General features: G+C 34.9%; 5 protein-coding genes and 2 non-coding genes across 11 annotated transcripts; 6 read left to right on the top strand and 1 right to left on the bottom strand.

Annotated features, from left to right (window-relative positions):
* The first annotated feature begins 13 nt into the window (after positions 1 to 13).
* Micu1 (Mitochondrial calcium uptake 1) lies at positions 14 to 5,337 on the top strand. 4 transcript variants are annotated; one of them, XM_072889494.1, is made up of 12 exons: positions 14 to 122; positions 1,605 to 1,868; positions 1,995 to 2,145; positions 2,532 to 2,691; positions 3,476 to 3,513; positions 3,583 to 3,697; positions 3,843 to 4,003; positions 4,163 to 4,279; positions 4,379 to 4,503; positions 4,593 to 4,720; positions 4,929 to 5,018; positions 5,139 to 5,337. In XM_072889494.1, the coding sequence occupies exons 2-12, from the start codon at positions 1,624 to 1,626 to the stop codon at positions 5,291 to 5,293; spliced, it is 1,485 nt and encodes a 494-aa protein (XP_072745595.1). In that variant the 5' UTR covers positions 14 to 122; positions 1,605 to 1,623; the 3' UTR covers positions 5,294 to 5,337. The 4 variants fall into 4 exon arrangements, with proteins under 4 accessions (XP_072745595.1, XP_072745594.1, XP_072745593.1 ...); XM_072889493.1 differs by lacking the exons at positions 14 to 122; positions 2,532 to 2,691 and adding exons at positions 1,001 to 1,465; positions 3,016 to 3,175; XM_072889492.1 differs by lacking the exon at positions 14 to 122 and adding an exon at positions 1,007 to 1,465 and having other exon boundaries at positions 5,139 to 5,336.
* A 146-nt stretch (positions 5,338 to 5,483) lies between these two features.
* On the top strand, positions 5,484 to 6,425 carry LOC140664420 (uncharacterized). The gene is made up of 4 exons (XM_072889497.1): positions 5,484 to 5,881; positions 5,970 to 6,042; positions 6,124 to 6,247; positions 6,353 to 6,425. Exons 1-4 carry the CDS (start codon positions 5,767 to 5,769, stop codon positions 6,410 to 6,412), a joined length of 372 nt encoding a protein of 123 aa, XP_072745598.1. The 5' UTR covers positions 5,484 to 5,766; the 3' UTR covers positions 6,413 to 6,425.
* Positions 6,426 to 6,714: 289 nt separating this feature from the next.
* On the top strand, positions 6,715 to 6,785 carry Trnag-gcc (transfer RNA glycine (anticodon GCC)). The gene has a single exon. It is a non-coding gene; the product is annotated as a tRNA-Gly (tRNA).
* A 130-nt stretch (positions 6,786 to 6,915) lies between these two features.
* On the bottom strand, positions 6,916 to 6,986 carry Trnag-gcc (transfer RNA glycine (anticodon GCC)). Its single transcript has one exon. It is a non-coding gene; the product is annotated as a tRNA-Gly (tRNA).
* Positions 6,987 to 7,260: 274 nt separating this feature from the next.
* Positions 7,261 to 8,097, top strand: LOC140664469 (V-type proton ATPase subunit D 1-like). Its single transcript, XM_072889595.1, has 2 exons — positions 7,261 to 7,650; positions 7,741 to 8,097. The coding sequence occupies exons 1-2, from the start codon at positions 7,261 to 7,263 to the stop codon at positions 8,095 to 8,097; spliced, it is 747 nt and encodes a 248-aa protein (XP_072745696.1).
* A 1-nt stretch (position 8,098) lies between these two features.
* LOC140664776 (frizzled-4-like) lies at positions 8,099 to 20,405 on the top strand. The gene is made up of 8 exons (XM_072890246.1): positions 8,099 to 8,987; positions 9,078 to 9,772; positions 9,994 to 10,321; positions 10,579 to 10,822; positions 10,941 to 11,187; positions 11,423 to 11,660; positions 16,506 to 16,693; positions 18,845 to 20,405. The coding sequence occupies exons 3-8, from the start codon at positions 10,125 to 10,127 to the stop codon at positions 19,645 to 19,647; spliced, it is 1,917 nt and encodes a 638-aa protein (XP_072746347.1). The 5' UTR covers positions 8,099 to 8,987; positions 9,078 to 9,772; positions 9,994 to 10,124; the 3' UTR covers positions 19,648 to 20,405.
* Positions 20,406 to 21,084: 679 nt separating this feature from the next.
* Positions 21,085 to 22,117, top strand: LOC140664396 (nuclear nucleic acid-binding protein C1D). 2 transcript variants are annotated; one of them, XM_072889465.1, is made up of 3 exons: positions 21,085 to 21,286; positions 21,392 to 21,623; positions 21,700 to 22,117. In XM_072889465.1, the coding sequence occupies exons 2-3, from the start codon at positions 21,410 to 21,412 to the stop codon at positions 21,918 to 21,920; spliced, it is 435 nt and encodes a 144-aa protein (XP_072745566.1). In that variant the 5' UTR covers positions 21,085 to 21,286; positions 21,392 to 21,409; the 3' UTR covers positions 21,921 to 22,117. The 2 variants fall into 2 exon arrangements, with proteins under 2 accessions (XP_072745566.1, XP_072745565.1); XM_072889464.1 differs by having other exon boundaries at positions 21,085 to 21,623.
* The last annotated feature ends 263 nt before the right edge of the window (positions 22,118 to 22,380 follow it).

Raw genomic sequence — 22,380 nt, 5'->3', positions numbered from 1 at the left:
TGTTACGGACCGCCCACCGAGAACCTCGCTCCTCGCTGCGTTCTTTGCCCTCGCGAACGCACTACGCACTTTCTTCTGGCGCGAACTGACTGGATTAACACGTCGCATAAACGTTGTTCGACGTATGTATACATACAGCTTCCTTTATTTAGCTTCCTCTATTTCATGTCCTCGAAGATTCTCTCTCGAGCACCAGGCTTATTTTAACGGCGGATCTACACGTACACGAGAAAAATATCGGTGTGTCCTCTCCGTCTGTCACTCGCTCTCTCACTCGGATGTGGTCACATGGCAAAAATGTTAGTGCAGGCTACAAATTCCTTTCCTGTTCGAGTTGGACTTATCGTTGGAACAACATAGATTTAGCGAGATTAGGGCTGTTCGACGATACTCTGAATCTTTCCATGGAAAATTGACGTGGATGAGTCACGCATATAATTTCTTCCCATCCGATGTATTTGTGCACGCATGACGTGTATTCCATGTAATCTCTTGTATCAATATTGAATAAAATTGTACATAAATCGAAAAAAAAAATAACTCTATCAATGGGATCACAAAGATTTCTTGACTTCGCTCAAAATTTTCTCGCCGATCCTTATCTGGCATCATAGCTCATCTCTGTGATTAGCCTGCCTTATCATATCCCTAAAAAGAATTAGGATTTTGTAGTACAGGAGAGAGCAAAAAATGCATACATATGTATTTTTTTTTTACCGCAAAAAAGGAGAGAGAGAGGGAGGAGGATTGACGAGGCCATCGCGAGCCAGAATGCATTTATCTAGGAGTTGAGTCAGATGCTCGAAGGGATCGCAGGGTTGACGCACCAGGAGATCGCCCATCAAAAAATCGATGATGTCAGGAATCCTTTTTTCTTTCAAATATAATATCGCTTCTCGTTTCCGCGTGTTACGTGATTTGTAATGATTGTAATGATCGGTTTTACAAGGAGCGTCATGTGTCTCTTGTTCTGAAAATAAATTTGAATAATTGCCCCGAGGGGCGAATAGATCAGATGTCATCTCTTATTCTCGATCGTCTAGTAAGATAGAATATAAATTATTGCCCTTTCGAATGCCTACGTGCTTGAGTTTCGTTTGGGATCGAGCTAGACTCAGCGCGATTATTATTTTCATTCATTTCGAGATTTCTGGTATCTGACGATCATTCCTGGATTATACATTCATAGAAAAAAGTAACGCTCTAAAATAAATGACGTTTCCATTTGTCGCTAGTGGAGAATTTATCAAAGTTCCTATCTCACACACACAATCTGCGACAAAAGATCTGTCAATTCCATGCGATATCGGCCTTGTTGTATTTGTACAATCTTTTTGCGATGCATTCAATTACGGTGGTTTTTTTGATTGTTATTCGATGTTATTGAAGCTGGAGTTTTTTTTACGAATTTGTTTAATAAATTATAAATATTAAATTCTTTTCAATTTATTGATAACAGTGTTAGGTAAGTTGCTTGAAATTTACATAAACACCTTGTATACATATTTGCTCAGCTGCTTTTGGCACAATTAAATTTTATTAATTCCTTCAATTATTAAATAATAATTAAGCAATACAATTAACGTATTTTCAATTCTTTCTAGAGAGAATATAGCTGTAACAATGCTACTCAGCAGAAGTGCATATGTGCTCCGGCAGTATCCACAACGCAGACTTTTGTTAGCCAATGGATTCTATACTTCAGAAAGTAACAGTTATGGAAAAGATAGACACAAATATGAATATAAACAGACTCGTAATTTTAAAAATTTTGGTCATACCAGAGGAAAATCTAGTCTTTTCTTTACTCTACCTGTTGCGATTCCTGGTTTTGGATTATTAATATGCATGACTTTTGACTGGCAGCGGTGAGTTATTGATATTAAATATTAAAAATATTAAATATTTTGAAGATATATAAAAGAATATTTTGCATAATTCTCAAAATTTAAATTTTACTATACAGTATATTAATATAAAATACTATCCTGCAGGCTACTTAATCTAGTACCTGATGTACCAAAAGTGAAGGCAGCCAGTATGTTAGTGGAACAGACTCAAGATAATGAAAGCATGGAAAATATTGAACAGGATTTACAAAAGAAGAAGAAAAAGAAACAGAAGATTGGATTTCGTGATAGAAAGGTTTATTAAAGACTATACTATTGATATTGATTTTATATTATATATATGTATATATGTGTGTTGAAGTTATAAAATAATTTCAAGAATATCGAGTAAATTCTCACATACATTATACAAGATATTTGTTTTATATTATTTATATCATACAAGTTGTATTTTCATTATTAAAAAGCCAAAACATATAGACTTATATAATTTTTTCTTCATTAAATATATAGAAATAAAAATTGTATAATTATACAGCAAAATAAGGAGAAAGGACATAGAATGCAGCAATCATTTTTTGCATTGTTAAATACAGTAATGTAGATTCAACAATTTTATGCTTTATTTGCATCAGCATGTATCTGTACAGCAGAACGATGCAGGCTGAAGTGTTTTTGCAGATAATAGAATATGAGAACAGGATAAGGTTGTATTCAACGCCTGATAAAATCTTTCGTTACTTTGCAACTGTGAAATTGAGTAGCTTAGAAGATATCGAAATCTATATGACACCTGATGATTTTATGCGAGCTATCACACCAGACATGCAACAGCCAGATGGTAGGGGGTTTTCAAAATTTTTGTCATATTGGTGCTAATGCATTATATAATCTTGGAGTCTAATCATCTTCTTATCTACAATAAATATACTAAACACTATTTACTTGTTTCGCTCTGCTAATCGAGAGCTTTGTAATTTAATATTATTATATGATACGACTTGCATGAAGAAAATTCTTGTGTAATAATTAAGTAAGGAAATTGCTGATTATCGAAATCAATCGTGGATAACATTACTAAAATATATTGTGCACTATTAATTCTCTGCCAAGAATTTTGCATATTTTTGAGACTCGCGATTATCAACTAACTGTGTATGCGCAGATAATAGAATACGAAAATCGTATAAGGCATTACTCCACACCGGATAAAGTGTTCCGTTACTTCGCGACCCTCCAGGTCTCGAGCAACGACATGCACGAAGTGTTTATGACGCCGGATGATTTTTTAAGATCAATGACACCCGGCGTGAAACAACCCGATGGTAATCCTATACGATTATGCTTCGTTTATCTTGGATTTTTTTTTTAGATTAAATGTCGCTTGACATTCCCAATTGATTGTAAAAAATGTTACGACCAGTTCTTTTGCATGCGCAAATTTTTTTCAATTAACATTCAATTAACATTTTAGATAATACAATTATATTCTAGATAAAATTATAAATTGTAATTATATAATTTGCAGATTATTATTTGTCCAAATTGTATATAAGATTTAGATTAAATCATAAGAAATATGTATAAAGACAGTTATTAATAATTATCACATCATTGATTTTCAGGTCTTGGACTGGATCAGTACAGGCGTTATGATCCAAAGGTATATTAATGAGATTCAGTGAAGAAGAAACATGATATTCTTAAGTGAGAATATTTTCTTTTCTTTTAGAATATTCATATGAAATTAGAATTAGAATTGGATGAAGACAGCATCTTCTACAAGCTGGGCAGTGCAGGCCTCATTACTTTCTCTGATTACATCTTTTTGTTAACTGTACTATCAAGTAAGCTATATGTTCATTATTTCACGTTAACTTAAACTTTAATTAAATGTGCGAAACTTTAAGAAAGAAATTTATGTTTAAAATATATGTATTAAACTTTTTAAAATACATGACGTAAATATCAGATTTTAATTTTATTTTACAGCCTCCAGACGTCACTTTGAAATTGCCTTTAGAATGTTCGATTTCAATGGAGACGGTGATGTTGATTCTGAGGAGTTTGGAAAAGTGGCTACATTGATACGGCAGCAAACTAGTATAGGCACTCGACATCGTGATCATGCAACCACAGGAAATACATTTAAGGTCATAACTAACTTGTTAATATTTGAATGAAGTTTGTAAAAATAAATATTAAATTGAATAATAATATAAACGAATAAATATTAAACGAGTGAACTATTAACGTTTGAATTATGTATCTAAATTTAAAAAAAATTTTTTTTAATCTTTTTTTTATTTTAGGGAGTGAATTCTGCGCTAACTACATACTTCTTTGGGCCACAAATGAATCAGAAGCTAACCATCGAGAAATTCTTGGATTTTCAACAACAACTGCAGCGAGAGATTCTAAGTCTTGAGGTAAGGCTCAATTAGAATTGGCATAATGTACAGTCAATTCAATATTTTTCATTTATATTTGACTATTTGTTGTATGATTATATATCTTTTTCTGCTTAGTTTGAACGACGAAATCCAGATGAGAATGGCAATATTACTGAGGTAGATTTTACGGAATTACTATTAGCTTATGCCGGATATTCGGCAAAAAAGAAGGCGAAAATGTTGAAAAGAGTAAAAAAGACGTAAGTATATAAAAATATTTAATTTCTTCATATTTATTCTTTAAATTTTATACTTTATTACTGTATAGTTTAATATCGATTATTTGCAGTTTTAAGGAGGATCCGAAAGGAATTAGCAAAGAGGAATATCTCAAATTCTTTCACTTTTTGAACAATATTAATGATGTAGATACAGCTTTGACATTCTATCATATAGCCGGCGCATCTATTGATCAAGGTATGATCAAGATATGAAATAATTTAAATTAATTATACCAATATTCCATTGAAAAAAAACTTGGCTCAAATAATATATAATTCAGAATAATTTTAATATATTAACTGTAAAAAATAGTCGACGATCTTTAAAATATTGAGCAATATGTTTTGCATTTTTATTAAGACATTTATTTTTTATTCATAAATATTTCTGTATAATATTGTAGCGACATTGAAGCATGTTGCAAAAACTGTGGCGCATGTCGATCTGACTGATCATATTATTCAAGTGGTATTTACGATTTTCGACGAAAACAGTGAGTTGACATTTATTTTTTAATACTATTATCTTTAATTAACAAACTGATAAAAACATGATTGCATTATATAATAGTAAAAAATGAATAAAATTATTCAGATATCTTGTTTTTTTATAGTGGATGGACAGCTTAGTAATCGGGAATTCGTTGCTGTGATGAAAAATCGTGTTCTTCGTGGTTTGGAGAAATCTAAAGATACTGGTTTTGTTAAGTTAATTCAATCTTTGATAAAGTGTGCAAAAAATAGCAATCTCCTTTCATATGATAAATAATTAAAGCTATATATAGAACCTAATGCTATTTAATTTATATGTATTTAATTGGTTGTAATTTATATAAATAATATATTATGAAATAGAAATATAAAAAATACTGATTATAATTTATAGAAATATAAAATATTATTATTCTTCAAATAGAGAATTATAACATTTACATTAATTACTATTCTTAAATAGAGAATTATAAAATTTTGCAATAGAATCATTATATTGATACTTGCAGGTATACATACATTATAATTAGGAGAAAGTTAGATTTATATTGTAGCAAATTTTACATTAATGTATTGTACTAGTACACTTTCACTATTCTATGAAATAGAGCATGAAATACTAGTCAAAAAAAGCTTATGAGATATAGGAGATTTACAATTTCACCCATTCAGTAAGCATTCAACATTTATTCATCAAACATCAAATTTTTCTTGTATTGTAAATTCGAAATTAAATTGCTAAATATACTAATGTATACGAAATATAATTTTAATTTATTTCTGGTACAAACAGTAATAATACTGCTTGTCATAAATTCTGTTATGACCAGTTTATTGGAAAAACTTACAGAAATGACTTTAGCAGGCAAGTAGTATGACAAATGTGTTTCGTGATTTAATTGTGTATCTTTAAACGTGTTATATATATTAATTTATTTTAAATATTATATCAGATTCACAAGTAGTAAATAAAGAAGATACTTCAAAGCAGGAAATAGCAGATGTTTCAATAGGACAATACTTTCAGTGAGTAGTAACAATATATTTATGCAAGATGATAATTATTTGTAATGTTTTGATAACGTTAAACTTACATAAAAAAAACAGAGATATATTTTCCGAACATCTTGCACCTTTTAAAATTGAGTTTGGTCATGTCTGTGAGAATCCTAATGAATGGGAACAGAGATTTGAACAAAAGGATTTTGATAACAATCGTCATCGTGGCAAGGTAATTTCTTGTATTTTAAGATTATATATGTTAAAAATATTACTTGTTTAATATGAATCAATATTGCTCTATTTATTTTATATATTTTTATAACTTATATTTTAGATAAAATGGGGTAACAAAAATGGAAATTATGGTGAGCAGTATTGGGACTTGAATCATTAACTTTAATCGCGAGATTATATAATTGTTCATATATAAACATTAATATAATTTCTGTCTAATAATTCTTTATTCAATATTATTCATATAATAGCTTTTATTACTTTAATAATATAATTAAAAAGATCTTACAAGTAGAAAAAAATTATAAATAATGTATACTTTAAAAAAGTAAAAATTTATAAGATAAATTGTAAGATTATTAATAAAAAAGTTAATATACTGAAAATTACTAATATAATTTAAAAAATGGTCAAATAATTTTGGACAATGTGAATGATTAAGAATAACGTGAGTAAACGTGAGCATCGGTGGTTCAGTGGTAGAATGCTCGCCTGCCACGCGGGCGGCCCGGGTTCGATTCCCGGCCGATGCATTTTAATTTTTTTTTTCCATGCGATTTTTTTTATTTTTTCCAAATAATATACTTTCTAATTCTTTCGAAAATATAATTATATAATTTTTAAAAATATTTTATTTATGAAATAAAGAAAAAAAAATTCCTTTGCATCGGCCGGGAATCGAACCCGGGCCGCCCGCGTGGCAGGCGAGCATTCTACCACTGAACCACCGATGCTTATGCGAAGTTCTGTTTCTTTACAAATCTAATTATACTTAATCTATTGAAGGGATAAAAATGATACAGTGTTTTCTATACTATACATTGCTACATATAAGGCCGAGATAAAAAGACGAGCAAGGTTGTGCATCTTAATGCAAAAGAAACAAATGAAAACGAGCCGTAGTTTTCTCTCTCTCTCTCTCTTTCTTGAAACAAATATCCGACTCTTTGATTATGAGTCTCTTTATATCTACATATTTTATGTCTATAATCCTAAGATAAAAAAATCATGGAAATTGTAGATAGACTGCCGGTATTTCCGACGGCCAGTTCGTACACGAGTGTGAAATGTCGCTTGATTTGCGCATGCAGAAGTCGCGATTTGCTCGCGAAAAAGGTCGACGGTCTCTTAATCCGATTTCGCGCGATTCTGTCAGAATTAGTCAAAAATAAATCGCAACTCGGAGAAGTCATGAGGAACGCCGCTTTTTCGTTAGTCGAAGTAAACTACACGACAGGTGGTGTTAACCAGTTGGTCCTGGAGATGGTTGATAAAGCTAGAACCAGGATTCAGTGCAGACAAGAGATCATCGGAGGAGTTCAATTGAGAATTTATGAGCCCTACCGCAGCGGTGACGATCCTTTCGAACTCACCGGATTGGCCAGAGGCGGTCAACAAGTAATTATCGGGCGTCGTACGGGTAAGATAAATGCTATCCGATAAGGCGATACGATCTTTCATTTTATTAACTATAACCGAACATTATAGTATACCAGCATAATAGTATTAATTCGCCAGCAGGTTGCTAAATTAAAGAAGAATTATGAAAAGGCGATCGATCTGCTGATCGAATTAGCATCGTTGCAGCACAATTTCCGGATGCTCGACCGGGTAATCAAAGCGACCAGTCGTCGTGTAAACGCTTTGAGATACATCATTATACCACGATTAGAACGGACCGTTGCGTACATTGTTACTGAACTCGACGAATATGAGCGAGAAGAATTCTATCGCATTAAAAAGATACAAGAGTGGAAGGTAAAACGACGTAACGGGAAAGCCCTTCACAATCCGGTCCAAAAGACGGATATGTTCGATGACACGGACAAAGATCTTCTTTTTTAACGCTATTACAAGAACGAGATTATCTGCCACGTGCGAGCGAGAAGGCACGTTTGAATTTTCAAGAGGAAAGAAATTTTGCACACGTTGTTTACATTGTCTGTAATCTAATAAATTTTTCATCCTACTTGGAGCAAGAAAAGGGGGATACGGCCACCCTGTAATAAATGCCGGAGCGCGCCAGACAACCGAGGAGAAGGCGCGAGGACCCGATGACAGAACGAGATGAGAAACGAAAATTGGAGGGGGATCCGAGCGCGCTGCGAGCCCAATTATACCAAGAAAATACAGCCCATAAAACCAGCCTAACTGCTGCCAAACATCAGGATATGATAATGAGAACGTGACTGTTGCTCTTCCTTGCCTTCTAGTCCCGCCGATGGATTTTTCATAGATGTAGCAGCTGCTAAAACAAGGGAGAAATTTTTTCCTATACAACAATTCTGTCAAACATTTTTCCCCATGATTTTATGCTTAATCAAAATATTTCGCGACCGATACAATTTGTCTTTGACAAGTTTCTTTACTATTTTTGCCATGCATATTTCATTCAACCAGTTAAATTTTCTTAAGTAACTCTATAAATTCTAATTAATATAATGTAAATTAATTAATAATAATAATTAATACAATTAATAATATTATATATATAATATTAATAGTATATAATTAATAATATTAATTATATACGTAATGTTAATGTTATATATTATATACATATAAAATGAAATCTGCATATGAAACGCGAAGTGATCGAATAGATCGATTTGATCGCCATACGGACAAGCGTGAACGCAAGCGGGACGGAAATCCTGGCAGGCGGGAGAAACCAGAAGACCCTGTAAAGAGACAAACAAAGAAGGAGGGGGATAAGCAGACGGGCGCGATCGTGGGTAAGCGTTTAGTCGTACGGAAACCTTCGAGGAGGAAGGTCGCGCGCAAGTCAGTCTGATTAATTATCATTCATGATGATTCGTCCGCAGGATTATCGTAGCACGCGCGATCGCCTTTCGTGATTGGCGATTGATGATGCGCGTTTGAAGGAGACGGCACGCGACGAAGAAGGCAGCCGATTATGCAGCGTCCACCTTTGTGATTCACTGCGTTGGAGCCGAAGTTGCGCTGCCGCGCTCCTTTTGAACGCGTCGAAACCTGCATCTTTCGTCAAATGTCACGTTGAATTGTGATTAATTTTATTATTTCGATATCTACGTGCACGTGTGTCCGTGTGTGCGTGAGCGTGTACGTGTGCGCGTTTATGCAAACTGTACCTGTTTCTGGAAAGAAAAACAACAAAATCTGTTTTGGAACGATTAAAGGGACGTTCATTATTTAATAGATTACTATGATTATATAAATTGATAGTATAAAAAATAAATTATACGACAAGAGTGCAATTTATATCACGGAGGACAGAGTGAAATTAAGTTATCGTGTTGAGAGATCTGGTTGTCCGGTCGTTGAATCTTGATTAAGTTGAAACCAAGGTCGAATCCGCACTGGAGAAAGAAGCCAATTAATCTCGTTTAATGCACAAACAAGTTAATTAAACTACTCGTTAAGTCAAGCTCGGATTTGACAGCTCTTTAAATGGAGCTGTGACAGGACCGTAATTAAGAAAAGGAAGAAGTTCCGGTTCAATGAAGAGGGCAGAGTTATATCTTCATTAATTTAGAAGGCATGTCTCATAATTAAATTTCAACTTTTCAATTCAGATTTCATATATTTTTAAGTATATTTCTTTTTCGATACATTTTTCCATTAAATTTCCATCATGTAAATTCTTTCTTGTCAAATTTTAATTAAACTGAGTGCTTATTAAGCGAAATTTTATCAAACATGTATTTATATATGTCGTTTAATGTTTCTTATTTTGTATTTTGTTTTATGCTTTTTCAGATAGTCTCAAATTGATATCTCTACATATGCAGAACCGATACCTCAGTATAATGTCGATCGATCGACGATGGGTGGCATGCACGGCGCAAAATTCAAAGTAGCCCTTACGATTGTAATTTGAAGAACGGAAAATGCGTTGGATCTTGCTGTTGACATTAATCCGTGCAATATGGTGCGCGCACGGCGCCTGCGAACCGATCAGAATCGAGATGTGCCGCGGTCTCGGCTACAATGTCACTGTTATGCCGAATCTAGTTGGTCACGAAATTCAAGGCGACGCCGATTTTGTTTTACAAACGTTTAGCCCGCTTATTCAATATGGATGCAGGTAAATGCTTTTTTTTTTTTTTTTACATGTCATTTGCAGTAAATATAAATGTCTTATATAGTAGATAAATCTAAATGTCAAACATAAATTTTTCGCATGCAAAAGCAACTAAATGTCAGAAAAAAAATAAAAATAAATTTTGAGAAAAGAGAAGAAAGAGAGAAAATTATTTCTTTATATTATATTTTAGACCTTAACGACGTTACAGCTATCTATATGCAATACAAAAGAGCAGTAATATATGTAACTTGTTGCAGTGCGCAATTGCATCTATTTCTGTGTTCGGTATATGCACCAATGTGTACCGAAAAGGTCCCTGCACCCATCGGACCCTGCCGAGGTTTATGCGAACAAGTACGAGCCCGTTGCTTTCCGGTGCTTCAGGGATTTGGCTTTCCTTGGCCTGCTGCATTAAATTGCTCTAAATTTCCACCGGAAAACAATCACCAACACATGTGCATGGAAGGACCGGGCGAGCCTGGGCCAGCTAATCCCATCCAGGTATTTAACAATAAGTTCAATCGATTATGTAAAAAATTATTATATACATGTAAAAAAATTATTATGTGGCAATCGTCTTATTATATGTAAATATAATTATTCTTGTTCATCTGTTCAGGCAGTGAGCGCCAGCAATGGACCCTGGGGCTGTTCCTGGTACGCTAAATCTGGATTGTACATCTTTCTGAATCGCTCTGGAAGATGCGCCGCCGCTTGCGACGCCGACATTCTGTGGTCCCAAAAGGACAAGGGGCTTACAGAGGCCTGGATGGCTGTATTTACAACGGTATGCCTCATCTCCGTCGTGATAGCTATCTTGACACTTCTAAAGCCGCGCAAACAGCCTGTACTGACCACTACCGCAGGTAAAAATTCTTTATATTTATATCTTATATCTTTTCCGAAATAGAAACATTCTCACCTTCAATGATAAGTTTTGTCATTTTTATTTTAGCTTGAATTCTTTTCAACTTCGAGATCTTAAAAAGATTCGAGCTTAATGCTTGTAGCATTAACATTTTTCGAACATCGCTTTTTTTAAGACGATCGAATTAAAGATTTGATTTAGTATTATTTTTAATAATAAACTAAAATTTGCAGAACGTGCAATAATCTTCTTGACGATCTGCCATGCGGTAGTTGCAATCGGTTATGTGATCCGACTAGCCGCTGGCCGGCTGAACGTCGCTTGTACGCCTGCAATTCCCCTACATCCACAGGAACAAATTGTCGTGGCCCAACAGCAACAACAGTATCTCACGCAAGATGGTTTAGCTAATCCTTACTGCGCCGTCGTTTTTCTATTACTCTATTACTTTGGAAATGCTGCGATTGTTTGGTAAGTCTTTCGTTTTACATTCTTTGAAATAACAAATAATTATAAGCTGTACTGTTTTGAATAATAATTATCTCTAACTATTTTAATTTATTGCATCCATAAATAACGCAAGATGCAGATCGTTTATTTTTTTGACGTTTCAATTGGCGAAGGAGGAATTTTGGCAGGCTTTCTTATTGCTCGATTTTAATTACGTACAGATGTGAGAACCGAAGGATACCCGTATAACGCGTTTTGAAGTTGTAGGCTGTTTCGGAGCGCCTTGTTGCACTCTCGCCTCACTACGGCGAGACTGCATCGTCCGAGGTAGGGATAACAATCTGGCAACAGTGTTGACTCCCCTCGTGCCGCTAACGAGCCTCTGACTCCCATCTCGTCCCATCCCATTTCATCCCGTTTATGCTGAGAGGCTCATCTTAACTCGTCTAACGGGTGGTATAAGTAAAAAATCATCTGTGTCCACCCGTGTTTACTTCGATAATCCATTACTCTCGTGTTATGTAAAATAGATTTCTACCTCGTCAGATTTACGTCGATAAAAAAATCTCAAAGTACATTTTACAGAAAAAATCTTTTTCATATGATGTACACGTGTATTTTTGACTTGTAATTAGGGATGATCAAATTTTATAATTAAAAAAGAGTTTTTAAAATTCAAGCTGTATAAAAAGCTTTGCGAATGATTATTTCTCGATCATTTATATTTTCATTAAATTATCAATATTTGTAAATTTGACTCTCAAGGGTCTTTAAATTTTTCATTATATCTATGTATTATTGACACTTATGATTTTTAAATTTTTCTTTTAGAGTCTTTGTCTCTTGCAATTTTCTTACATTCGCGTACCTTTTAATTTTCGAAATAAATGAAGGTCACCCGATATATAAGGTGGGTCGAGAGGAACCTTGTTGCCAGATATGCATGGAGTCAATGGCATTCCATCTTAGAGAAAGCAAGCTGTTTCGAGACGAAGAAAGAAAGCGCGAGAAAAGCAGAACAAGAAAGAAAGAGGGAGAGAGAGAGAGAGAGATAGAGAGAGAGAAACAGGGGAGGAGTGGAATGGGAGGTGAACAAAGCGATGCTTCTCGGACCAAGCAAAGAGCAAGATGATTCACAATGCGTGGATGCAATTTGTGGTTGAGATTGTGTATGCAAATGAGTTTCGCGAAATTCGATCGTCTTGTCATATGAATTCTCGAATTTATGTGAATGTTTAAGCATAAAAAATTCAACTATATATAAATCCTTAGATTTTGGAGATTTTCTTTTACAAATTTTGTCGGTTTCGAATCATCACACACACATAATTTCTCATTTTTTAATTTTTTAATTTTTTAATTTATACGTTTTATTTTAGTTTTTATGTTTGAGAAGATGAAAGAACACACACATACACACACAATCGCACAACACGGTTAACATGTATCGTAAAGATCCGACCCTGGACCCGACTTTTGTGCAGCCGTAGTATAGTAAACTGGTCGTATAGCGTATGGTCATAATTTACATCGAAAGAGCCGATAAACATCGCGCCCTACGGACATGAAGCCACGAAGCCACGAACCTATAGAACCTTGCAACCCCCGCCACATGCATTGTCCTGTCTCGCTTTCTATAGCCCTTTTTTCCGTGTTAGTCTTCCGTATATCAAGTTTACGTGAAAAGCAACGATTTAAGATAAAAATAGTCTCTCACTAGAAAATAGAAACATAACTTGATCTTGTAAACTTCACTTTTATATTAAAGCCAATAATTTATTATTAGCAAATTACGAATTATTTCTGCGTGTGTAATTTTATTTCTACTTGTGTGTTTTATTTATATCTCTATTTTTTTTATGAAAAATCACGATGCACAGATTTATATATAGATCTTTGAATTCAAAATTATTAATGTATAAAAGACGTTCCACAGTTCTCGTTAGATCCTCCCATCTCCAAAGAATCGAACCGGTAATTGACGTTGCTACGCCATTGACAAAGAGGATCGTACGGGCTTCATGGTAGTAGGTAGTCCGGCAGTTTCGTTTCCGTTTCTCTCTTTTCTCTCCCTTCTTCGTTCTCCTCTCCCTTTTCCCTTTTCCTCCGATGCTCCAACAGTTTGACGGCCGTCTCAGGAACGAGGGGAAAAAGGACAAATCGAAAGAAGGGCTCGAGGAAAGAGCTGATCCATCATCTCTCTCTCAATGCCCAGCCGGGCCTTAAAGCTTAAGGACCCGGATCCGAGAATTTCTCGATAATTTATCCGAGATAAGAGCTCCGCAGGAATGGTGGAGCCGTCGAAGCCTCGATAACAAGCCGCTGGCATTATTCAACGCATCCTGCGATCTGAGAGAGAGAGCTTTGTCCACGTTTATAACATAAATATGATGTTGATATGTTAGAATATATAAATGTGATACTAATTGTGAGAACTATGTGACACTCCGAAGATTTTTCTAATCAGAATAACAATGCAGAAGAGCACGTATAATGATCGCAAACAGTATTTTGTAATTTTAACGACTGGTCGAACTTATTTGCATTCTATTGTTACGTTTATACAAAGAGCGGCTCTGGTTTATTATCATCAAAGAGATTCAAGAACCTTTCGTAATCGCTCACGCGAGTCGGTCCCGTCACATGGATCTCACGATGAACATAAGTTTGCGTGTATAAACAGACTCTTTCATGCGATGCTTCATCGACACACTGCGACGCTCAATTTTTCCGAATTCATGATGAAAAAAAGACGAAGTGAATGAAAAAGAGAGAAAGAAAGAGAAAGGGTGAAAACGGGGAGGAATGCGAGAGGAGGTACCGTCGTGTATAGAGCCCCGCGGGGTATATAATCAGCGAGATGAGATGAGAGGGGTACTAGCTACCTCTTGTTTGTTTTGTTAGTTAGCGAGTCGTTAGGTAGTCTCTTTCTCTCTCTCTCTCTCTCTCTCTCTCTCTCTCTCTCTCTCTCTCTCCTCCTTCCCCTCTTTCCCTTCCACCGTTTGGCTCAGAGAGTCCGAGTTGCACGGAAACTGTGCGAGTGGTCGACCACCCAACCGTGCGTACCAATGATTACGAGAAGGGAGAGAGATATCTCGTGCCACGACTAATCGCCCTTATTACACGTACCCTGATGAGATTAAGCTCGTTATTCCTCACAATCGCATTAAGCATACTCGTGCGGATCGATGTCGCTAGGCGAGAAACGCAAAAGCAATTTCACTTCTTTTCCTCTTTACATTACCTTCCGTCTGTCTGTGTGTACATTCAGTCACTTTTCTACAAGCAAAGCTTCTTTAGCTTGTCCCTAAAACTTGTACTCGACTCGGTATTCATCGTAGTTTGCAAAGCGATTGCACCTCAAAGTGTTAATCCTTCTTCCTTTCCTTTTTTATCAACGTTCCACAAATGCAAAAAATAGCGACACTCCATTCATCACCGTACGACCGGAATTCGTCGGGCGAGTTTTTGCTTTTCCAACGCAATAAGTTAAAAGGGAATTACCGAATCTCGGTCGAATCTCTTCGCACTAATCCCTTTCGACTCACAGTTTTACGGTTTTTTTAATGTTCTTATTATGAGGAGTCTCCTCCGATAAATACATTAAACTCAACGCTCAAATCACTTCTCGGTTCTTAACTTCTTGATAAGAGAACAATTACGTCTCTCTATCTTTTGAAAAAAAAAAATAACATTATTTAAAAATATATTTATTAAAAAAGACTAATCATTACAAAGTTTTCAGATATGTAGTGGTAAAGGTGTGATACCAACTACCTGTTGGTGAGTCTGTAAATGTTGTAGATCCGCGCGAAGAGACACGACTACCGTTGTCCACTTGGTAAATACTAGCGGCCGCAAACACTTGAGAAGGTTGACTCGCCTTACGAGATACTGGTTTTCGGTATTCCACACACGAGGAAGAAAATCTAAAAAATAAAGATGATATTTCTTATGGATAAAAATTTAATTTAAATATATTTTTTTATATTTTAACTAATTGTAAATTTATTAGTATCATCGATTGTTGATTGACGTCAAATGTTACTGTTAACTATATATCATATCTTAAGCTGTTATCAATTATATTATTTTAATAATAACGGTATTTATGTTACGAGAAATACGAGTGACAAGTTGTAATCTGATTTTTGTCTTGTTTTATGATGTAGATATATATCTGCGATAAAAATTCCCGAGAGCAACGAGCGAATTATTCATTTATTCGCTGAGAACCTTTTTGGAGGCTGAAATGAACAATGGTTCAGCAGGGTGTGCTGGTCGCGTGTGAGACAGAAAGAGTGCCTCTTCTCCTCATATATATATATATATAGTGTCATATACATGCACGTGCAACTGCACCGTGCCGGCTATAATCCGTTTCTTCCAACAACCAGTCTGTCGAGAAAAAGAGAGGGAGAGAAAGAGAGAGAGAGAGCAGTTGCGGTGAAAAGCCGACTAATTAATCACGCGAGTCTTCGACAAGATCGAAAAGCAGCGCGAACAGGTCAAACGAGGCGCAAACACTCGCTCACTCGACTGCTTCGCGTCATTCCATCTCGCTCTCGTGCTTATTCTACCGCATCTCTTTCTCAACCTCTCTTGCATTCTTTCTTCTTTTATTCTGCTGTAGTAAATTCTCCCGCAGCACCGTATAATCGACTCGGAGAAGCCTCCGGAGAAATTCGCATCCGTCGACAAAAATTTTTCGTCTCTTTGCATTTTTTACACTTTCCTTTTCTTTTTATCCTTTAGTTTCCTTATACATTTTGTTATTTTAATATTCGGAACTATAGAAAAATTTAACGGATCGTTTCTGCAAGTAATTTGACATTTTTTCGTGTTATATGATGATTTTTATCGCAGGTGGGTCGTGTTATGCGCATGGTGGTGCATAATGGCCAGAAAGTGGACGAAGACGACTGGCAACTGTAAGGAAGATAGTTTAGGACAAGGATTCTCAACCATCGCCGCCGTCTTGGCTTGGGGCCTCCCTGCCACGCACACTATTGCCGTACTGGTTACAAGAGATGTCGATGCTGACGAGTTGACTGGTAGATATTATTGCATCGTTTAAAACTACATAAGCTCGAAGAGGAGGTGCTATAAAATCGTGGATCAATCATGTATATTTTTTTCGAGCTTTATCTTCCGTCTATAATTTAATTCCTCTTATAATTTAACAAATTTTTAAATTATCAAGCTCGTATAGAATCCAGCATTCGCCAATAACGCGTTGGTCAGCTTCTAAGAAGAGTGCCTGGAGGATTTTACGGCCACGCCTCGTTATACCGTTTGTTTTATGAGGTTGCGCCATTGGCGTAGTTGGATCCTCGCGAGATCCTCCAACTCGATCATCAGCGCGAATTCTTGTTAGTCTTTGATAATTGTTTTTTTTTATCTTCACTCATCTCTTTGCCTATCTCTATTTCTATCTATCTATATATGTCCTTGCCATCTTCTTTCGATTTATCTTAATTCAAGCTTGAGGTCCAGCTATTTTATGCTAATACGCCACTCTCTCCTGTTTATGTTCTCGATAAGTTATTCTCGAAGGCGACCAGCAAGATTAGCATCTTTGAATTAAACGACCAGTCTGCACACAACGTAGTAATACCTGTCTACGTGCCCAACCTTCGATTACTTTTATAATCGTTATACTTATTCTTGAATGTGCAGAGGAAATTGTACGGGTATATAACATATATAAGTAAATACGCAGTGAATTAATGTTAATTAGATATAATAATGTTAATTATATTAGAAAGGAGTATTATATATATATATATTTTTTTTTATATTTTACATTTATTAAAATTTCGCACATAATTATTTTTAGTGTTTAGCATATGTTCTTATCGCACCTTAACTAGCTTTCAGTCGTAAGGAAGGAAATAAAATTGGACCGAGTCGCGGTTAATTCGTGGATCGCGGAAGGAATGTCAGCGACGCGCTCCACTCGTCAGTATGTCAGATTCCGCCGCACATTCTTTGTTGTGAAATAAAAATTTTCCCGGTATGTGAGAAGCACAGGACCGAAATTCTTTACGCGTGTTCTTATTAATACGTTATTTTACAGATATCCAAATTGCGAGATGTCTGAGGGAATGCTTTCAGATAATAAGAGATTTAAACACGCAAATATTTAGACATTTTGACGATGATAACACGCAGAAATACACGATGTCTGTCAATATTCAAAAGGTGTTATCCGAAACACGTCGGCATAACATTCGCTGCCGAATCTGCATACTTTCGTCAAATCGAGTCAATTTACTGATGGCAAGTTTCGAGAAAGTTGCCATCCATGCATGCATGTAAAGGAACAAACCCGGTTAGTCGAGATCCTTTCTCTGTCTCTCCTTTTCCTAGCAGGCGACATTCAATGCAAATACCTTCAAACTCGCCCTGCAACTTGTCACTGTCCGCCAATAGGACCAAGAGGCTACTTTAAAACTCGAAACTTTGCATGTACAAGAGATTTTAATCAGAGATTCCTTCGTCACCCTTCGATCTTTATTTCGTAGATTATATTTCTGGGATTTTGAATTACTTTATCATGGAATTGAAAAAACCTCGAATATCTTAGATATACTGAACTGTAGCTCTTATTTATATTCTGTTACACTCAAAAAAATGATCTTGCAACTTAAACAAAAATTTTATAGGTGTAAAAAATTAACTGAAACAGATAAACTGTGATACTGGATATATTTTGCACTTAAATCAATTTAAATGACAGAGACAGAATTTATATCTGTACTATATATTAGTGTAATTTAGACAGAAAATTTTTCTGTGATCCCTATCTTTAAGGCCTATTGTCAAGGACAATTATATTTGTGATTAATATTTGGCAATGGGATCTAAATTTTCTAGAGGTATTGCTAGAATATTGCTGCTATAAATTCTATACGTGACAAACAATATTCTAGCAGATACAAAAAGTAGAAATAAATTTTAATTGAGACATCTAGAAATCTATTTACATTAGCAAAATATTTTTTTGAGTGTACTTATAATAGCATTGACTGTTTTTCTGACAAAACGTAAAACTTTACAAGTTCTCACGTGTCGATTTACAAAGTAATTTTTGGAAGGTAAATGACTCATAAAAATTTGTTTCCCTTAATGAGACAATATTACGCACATATAAATGTCTTGAAAAATGATTTACGTCACAAGATATTTTTTTTCTGTTGCAGCAAGTTGCTTTGTTGGCCAGCAGAATACGCACTCTCTACTCGTATTAGTGCTAGCTCCACAATTCGTTTATTTATCATTGGGCATAACGTTTCTATTAGTGGGTCTAGCGTCATTCACACTGCCACGACGTCCGACGGTGACGCCGACGTCGACATCCGCATCATCTTCGTCGGCCGCGACTGCGGCAGTGGCATCTACGACAACGACAGCAGTTTTAACAGCGTTAACAACGTCCCATACGAATCCGTTGATGCGTCAGCAACGTGAGATATCTGGTAAATCATCACCGGCCGAAATCCATCGGCGCCAGAAGCTGCTGTTGATTCGCGTCGGAATGTTCGGTTGCCTTTACGCCGCTCTGATAATCTGCCTTGTCAGTACAACTTTTTACGAATGGTGGTTCAGAGAGACGTGGCTCCGAGCACCGGAGCCCTCAGTGGCACCGCGTGTACCTGCTCGACCCGTGTTGCAGCTCTTCATATTACGACTAGTATTGACTCTTGGTGCCGGCATCATGGCCTCCGCGTGGATCTGGTGGCCGGAAGTAACAAGCATATGTCGCAAGCTGTCACACTGCAAGCAACCGCCACACAAATGTCATCCAGTACCTGTCGTGCATTGTTACAGCGCCGGCACCGCTAGTCCCGTACCTCACCAGATTCATCATCTCAGTCATTTGACGCCACCGCAGCATCCTTTGTTACATCAACACACAATAACAAATTCGCAGATGCCGCATAGAAATTATAAAAAGTACCGGAAACATCGAAAATATCACTCCGGCAGCGAGACTCAAGTTTGAATTTGACAATTGCAATTGCGTAGCTCATTTGTTGGTGACAAAGTGCCTTAAACACATCATGTATTTAGCCTATAACATGTAGAACTGATACGAGCGTAATGTATCCTTTGCCTGCCAATTTCTCACGTGTATGCGTAATGTCATTCGTTCTAATTTAAGTTATTTTTATCATATTGTTCATTTTATAATTTTTCATTCGTGCATTCTGTTCATTCCAAGTTTACAGCGTAACATAAATTTAATAACGTTTCTCTTCCTCTATTTAAGATAGAACCGTATGACCAAGGAATCCTTTTGCAATTTTGCAATTGGAAAATTCAATTTACATTATTAAAACTACTGTAAATTATGCTTCTTTCCTGGATAAGCCATTGAATTTCTTTGCTGTAATATTCGTGGAGATGAAAAAATAAGGGTGCTAAATTTAAATCTCGAAGGTAGTAGTCGGAGGGGAAGAATGCGTTCATTTCGGTTTCCTACACGTGCAACGACGTGATCATATAAACGCATATGTATATAAAGCATTGCGTATAAACCTCGTATAATACATCGCGTAGATAGATTTTTCGCACTTTGATTCTGTGATGTATAATTTTCAACACAGTGCGACCTTTAAATCCATTGTTAGAAAATTAAATTAAGTTTTATTTCATGTATAAAATTTACTTTATTATATTAATAAATATATACTCTTTATTCGTGTCCTCAAAAATTTTATACGAGAAAAGACGTATGAAAAATAAACGATTGGTGTGATAACAGAATTTTTCAGATTGATCGTTAATACAATATGTAAAATATATATTTTATAAAAAAAGTGTACATATATATTTTTTCTTTTTATATATATATATATATAAAATAATTGTATAAAATATCAATAAATTTTTCTCTCTTCTCTCCTTTCCTAAATTATTTTTATTGTTAGCATAACTTATATAGCAAATATTTATGCATTAAGACATTAAAGAAATAATTCAAAATTATTTTTTATTCAATATTGTATAATTCATCAATTTTTAAATACTATTCCTCATATATTATAAGAATATTTTTGTCAAATCGTCAGAGTTGTTTCTCTATTGATAAATTGTCAAATCATAATTTTACGCGCATGAAGTATGAATATCTAGATGACGAAGTGCTATTTAATATTAGACTATACGAACAGTGTTCATAGAGGGATTCTCTTTCCTGCGCATGCGCATTAAATAATTCAAATAACAGTGCTGTATAACTTCTTAAAAACTATTTAGAAATTTTTAGAAAATGAATTTAAAAAATATGTAAAATTAATCAAGTAATTAATATAATTTAATATAGTTTGTATGTGTATGAAATACGTAACTTAAAAAAATGTATAATTTAATACAATTTAAAACTATGGTATCCCTCATCACATATATACGTGTTGTATTTGCTACTGTTGCGCATGCGTTCAAAAAGGAGCATGTGTTTCGTATCATTACTGTGTACATGAAAATCTGTATGCGTTAAAGGGTTTATTAATAGTTTTTTTTTTAATTTAAAGAAATAGTGACGTTGTGTTTTAAAAGAAACTGATATTAATATTGAAAAGCAAAAAGAAAAGAAATTTGTTATGTTTATTAAAACAGAAACAGGCGGAAATTATTAAAATGTAAAATTCTAGGTTATATGTAGTCATAACGTGTGATGTAAAAAGAAAAAGCATTTCTTAAATAATATTATTTATAAAAAGAAATATTCGTATATTTTCTATTAGTAAATCTATAAAGAAAACATGGATCCTGATTTTGAGGAACTTTCACATGACACAAATATAATTGCAAGACTGCAACAATTCAGCGAAGCAGCCTTCAAAATCCAGGATGTAGTGGAATCAGTTAGCGATCCTCCACTATATGAAAAACTGACCAATATCAATAAGATTAAATATAACTTATTGTTATCTTACAGTTTTAATAGTTTATTTTGGATGTACTTGCGAGCTAAAGGTGCTTAAAGATTGTGATTTCTAAAACATAAGGAAAGTATTAAATTGATGTTAACGTTGACCATTAAATTTTGCAGGGATTGATCCGTCAAAGCATCGAATTAAATTGGAGAATGAGAGATTAAAGAAAGCAATGATACGAGCAAAGCAAATCAGCGATAGAAACACACTTATGCCACGTATCAAGAAGGATGTTGCCAAGAGATTTGTGAGAAACAGTTTATGGGAATTAAAGCAAAAAAAATCTGAGAGCACAGAGGAGAAAACTGAAAATTCTGAAGATTTGTTATCTACATAAATGTGAATTTTGTTACATTTTTTTACATTGTATATTTAGGGCATATAAAATGTAAACAATATCAATGTGCCATTTTCCATGATACTTGACAAATTTTATCATTATAATTAATATCTTATTTTATTCATCTTGTCGCAATATTCATTTCTATATTCAATGGAATCCGAATAGAATTAAATATATCGCATTTCAATACATCCTGTTTACGTCTATCTCTCAATCTCCCCTTTACTCATCCTGGCAACGTTTTAATGCTCCGTCTATATATTTCACATGTCTATGGTTTTGACATGATGCAGCAATTTTATAATAAATAATCCGACGAGTGACAACCGGTTGGTAGCTGTCTGATTCATAAAAATAAAATTTAAAATTAACAGAACGTAATATAATAATTTATTTCATCTCTTGTTCGGGGTGACATTGACAATTCCTTTCGGAACCATCAGGCATGATTCAC

This window comes from Anoplolepis gracilipes, chromosome 4 (assembly GCF_047496725.1).
Source record: "Anoplolepis gracilipes chromosome 4, ASM4749672v1, whole genome shotgun sequence".
Taxonomy (NCBI): domain Eukaryota; kingdom Metazoa; phylum Arthropoda; class Insecta; order Hymenoptera; family Formicidae; genus Anoplolepis; species Anoplolepis gracilipes.
This window is presented reverse-complemented; position numbering and strand designations above follow the sequence as displayed.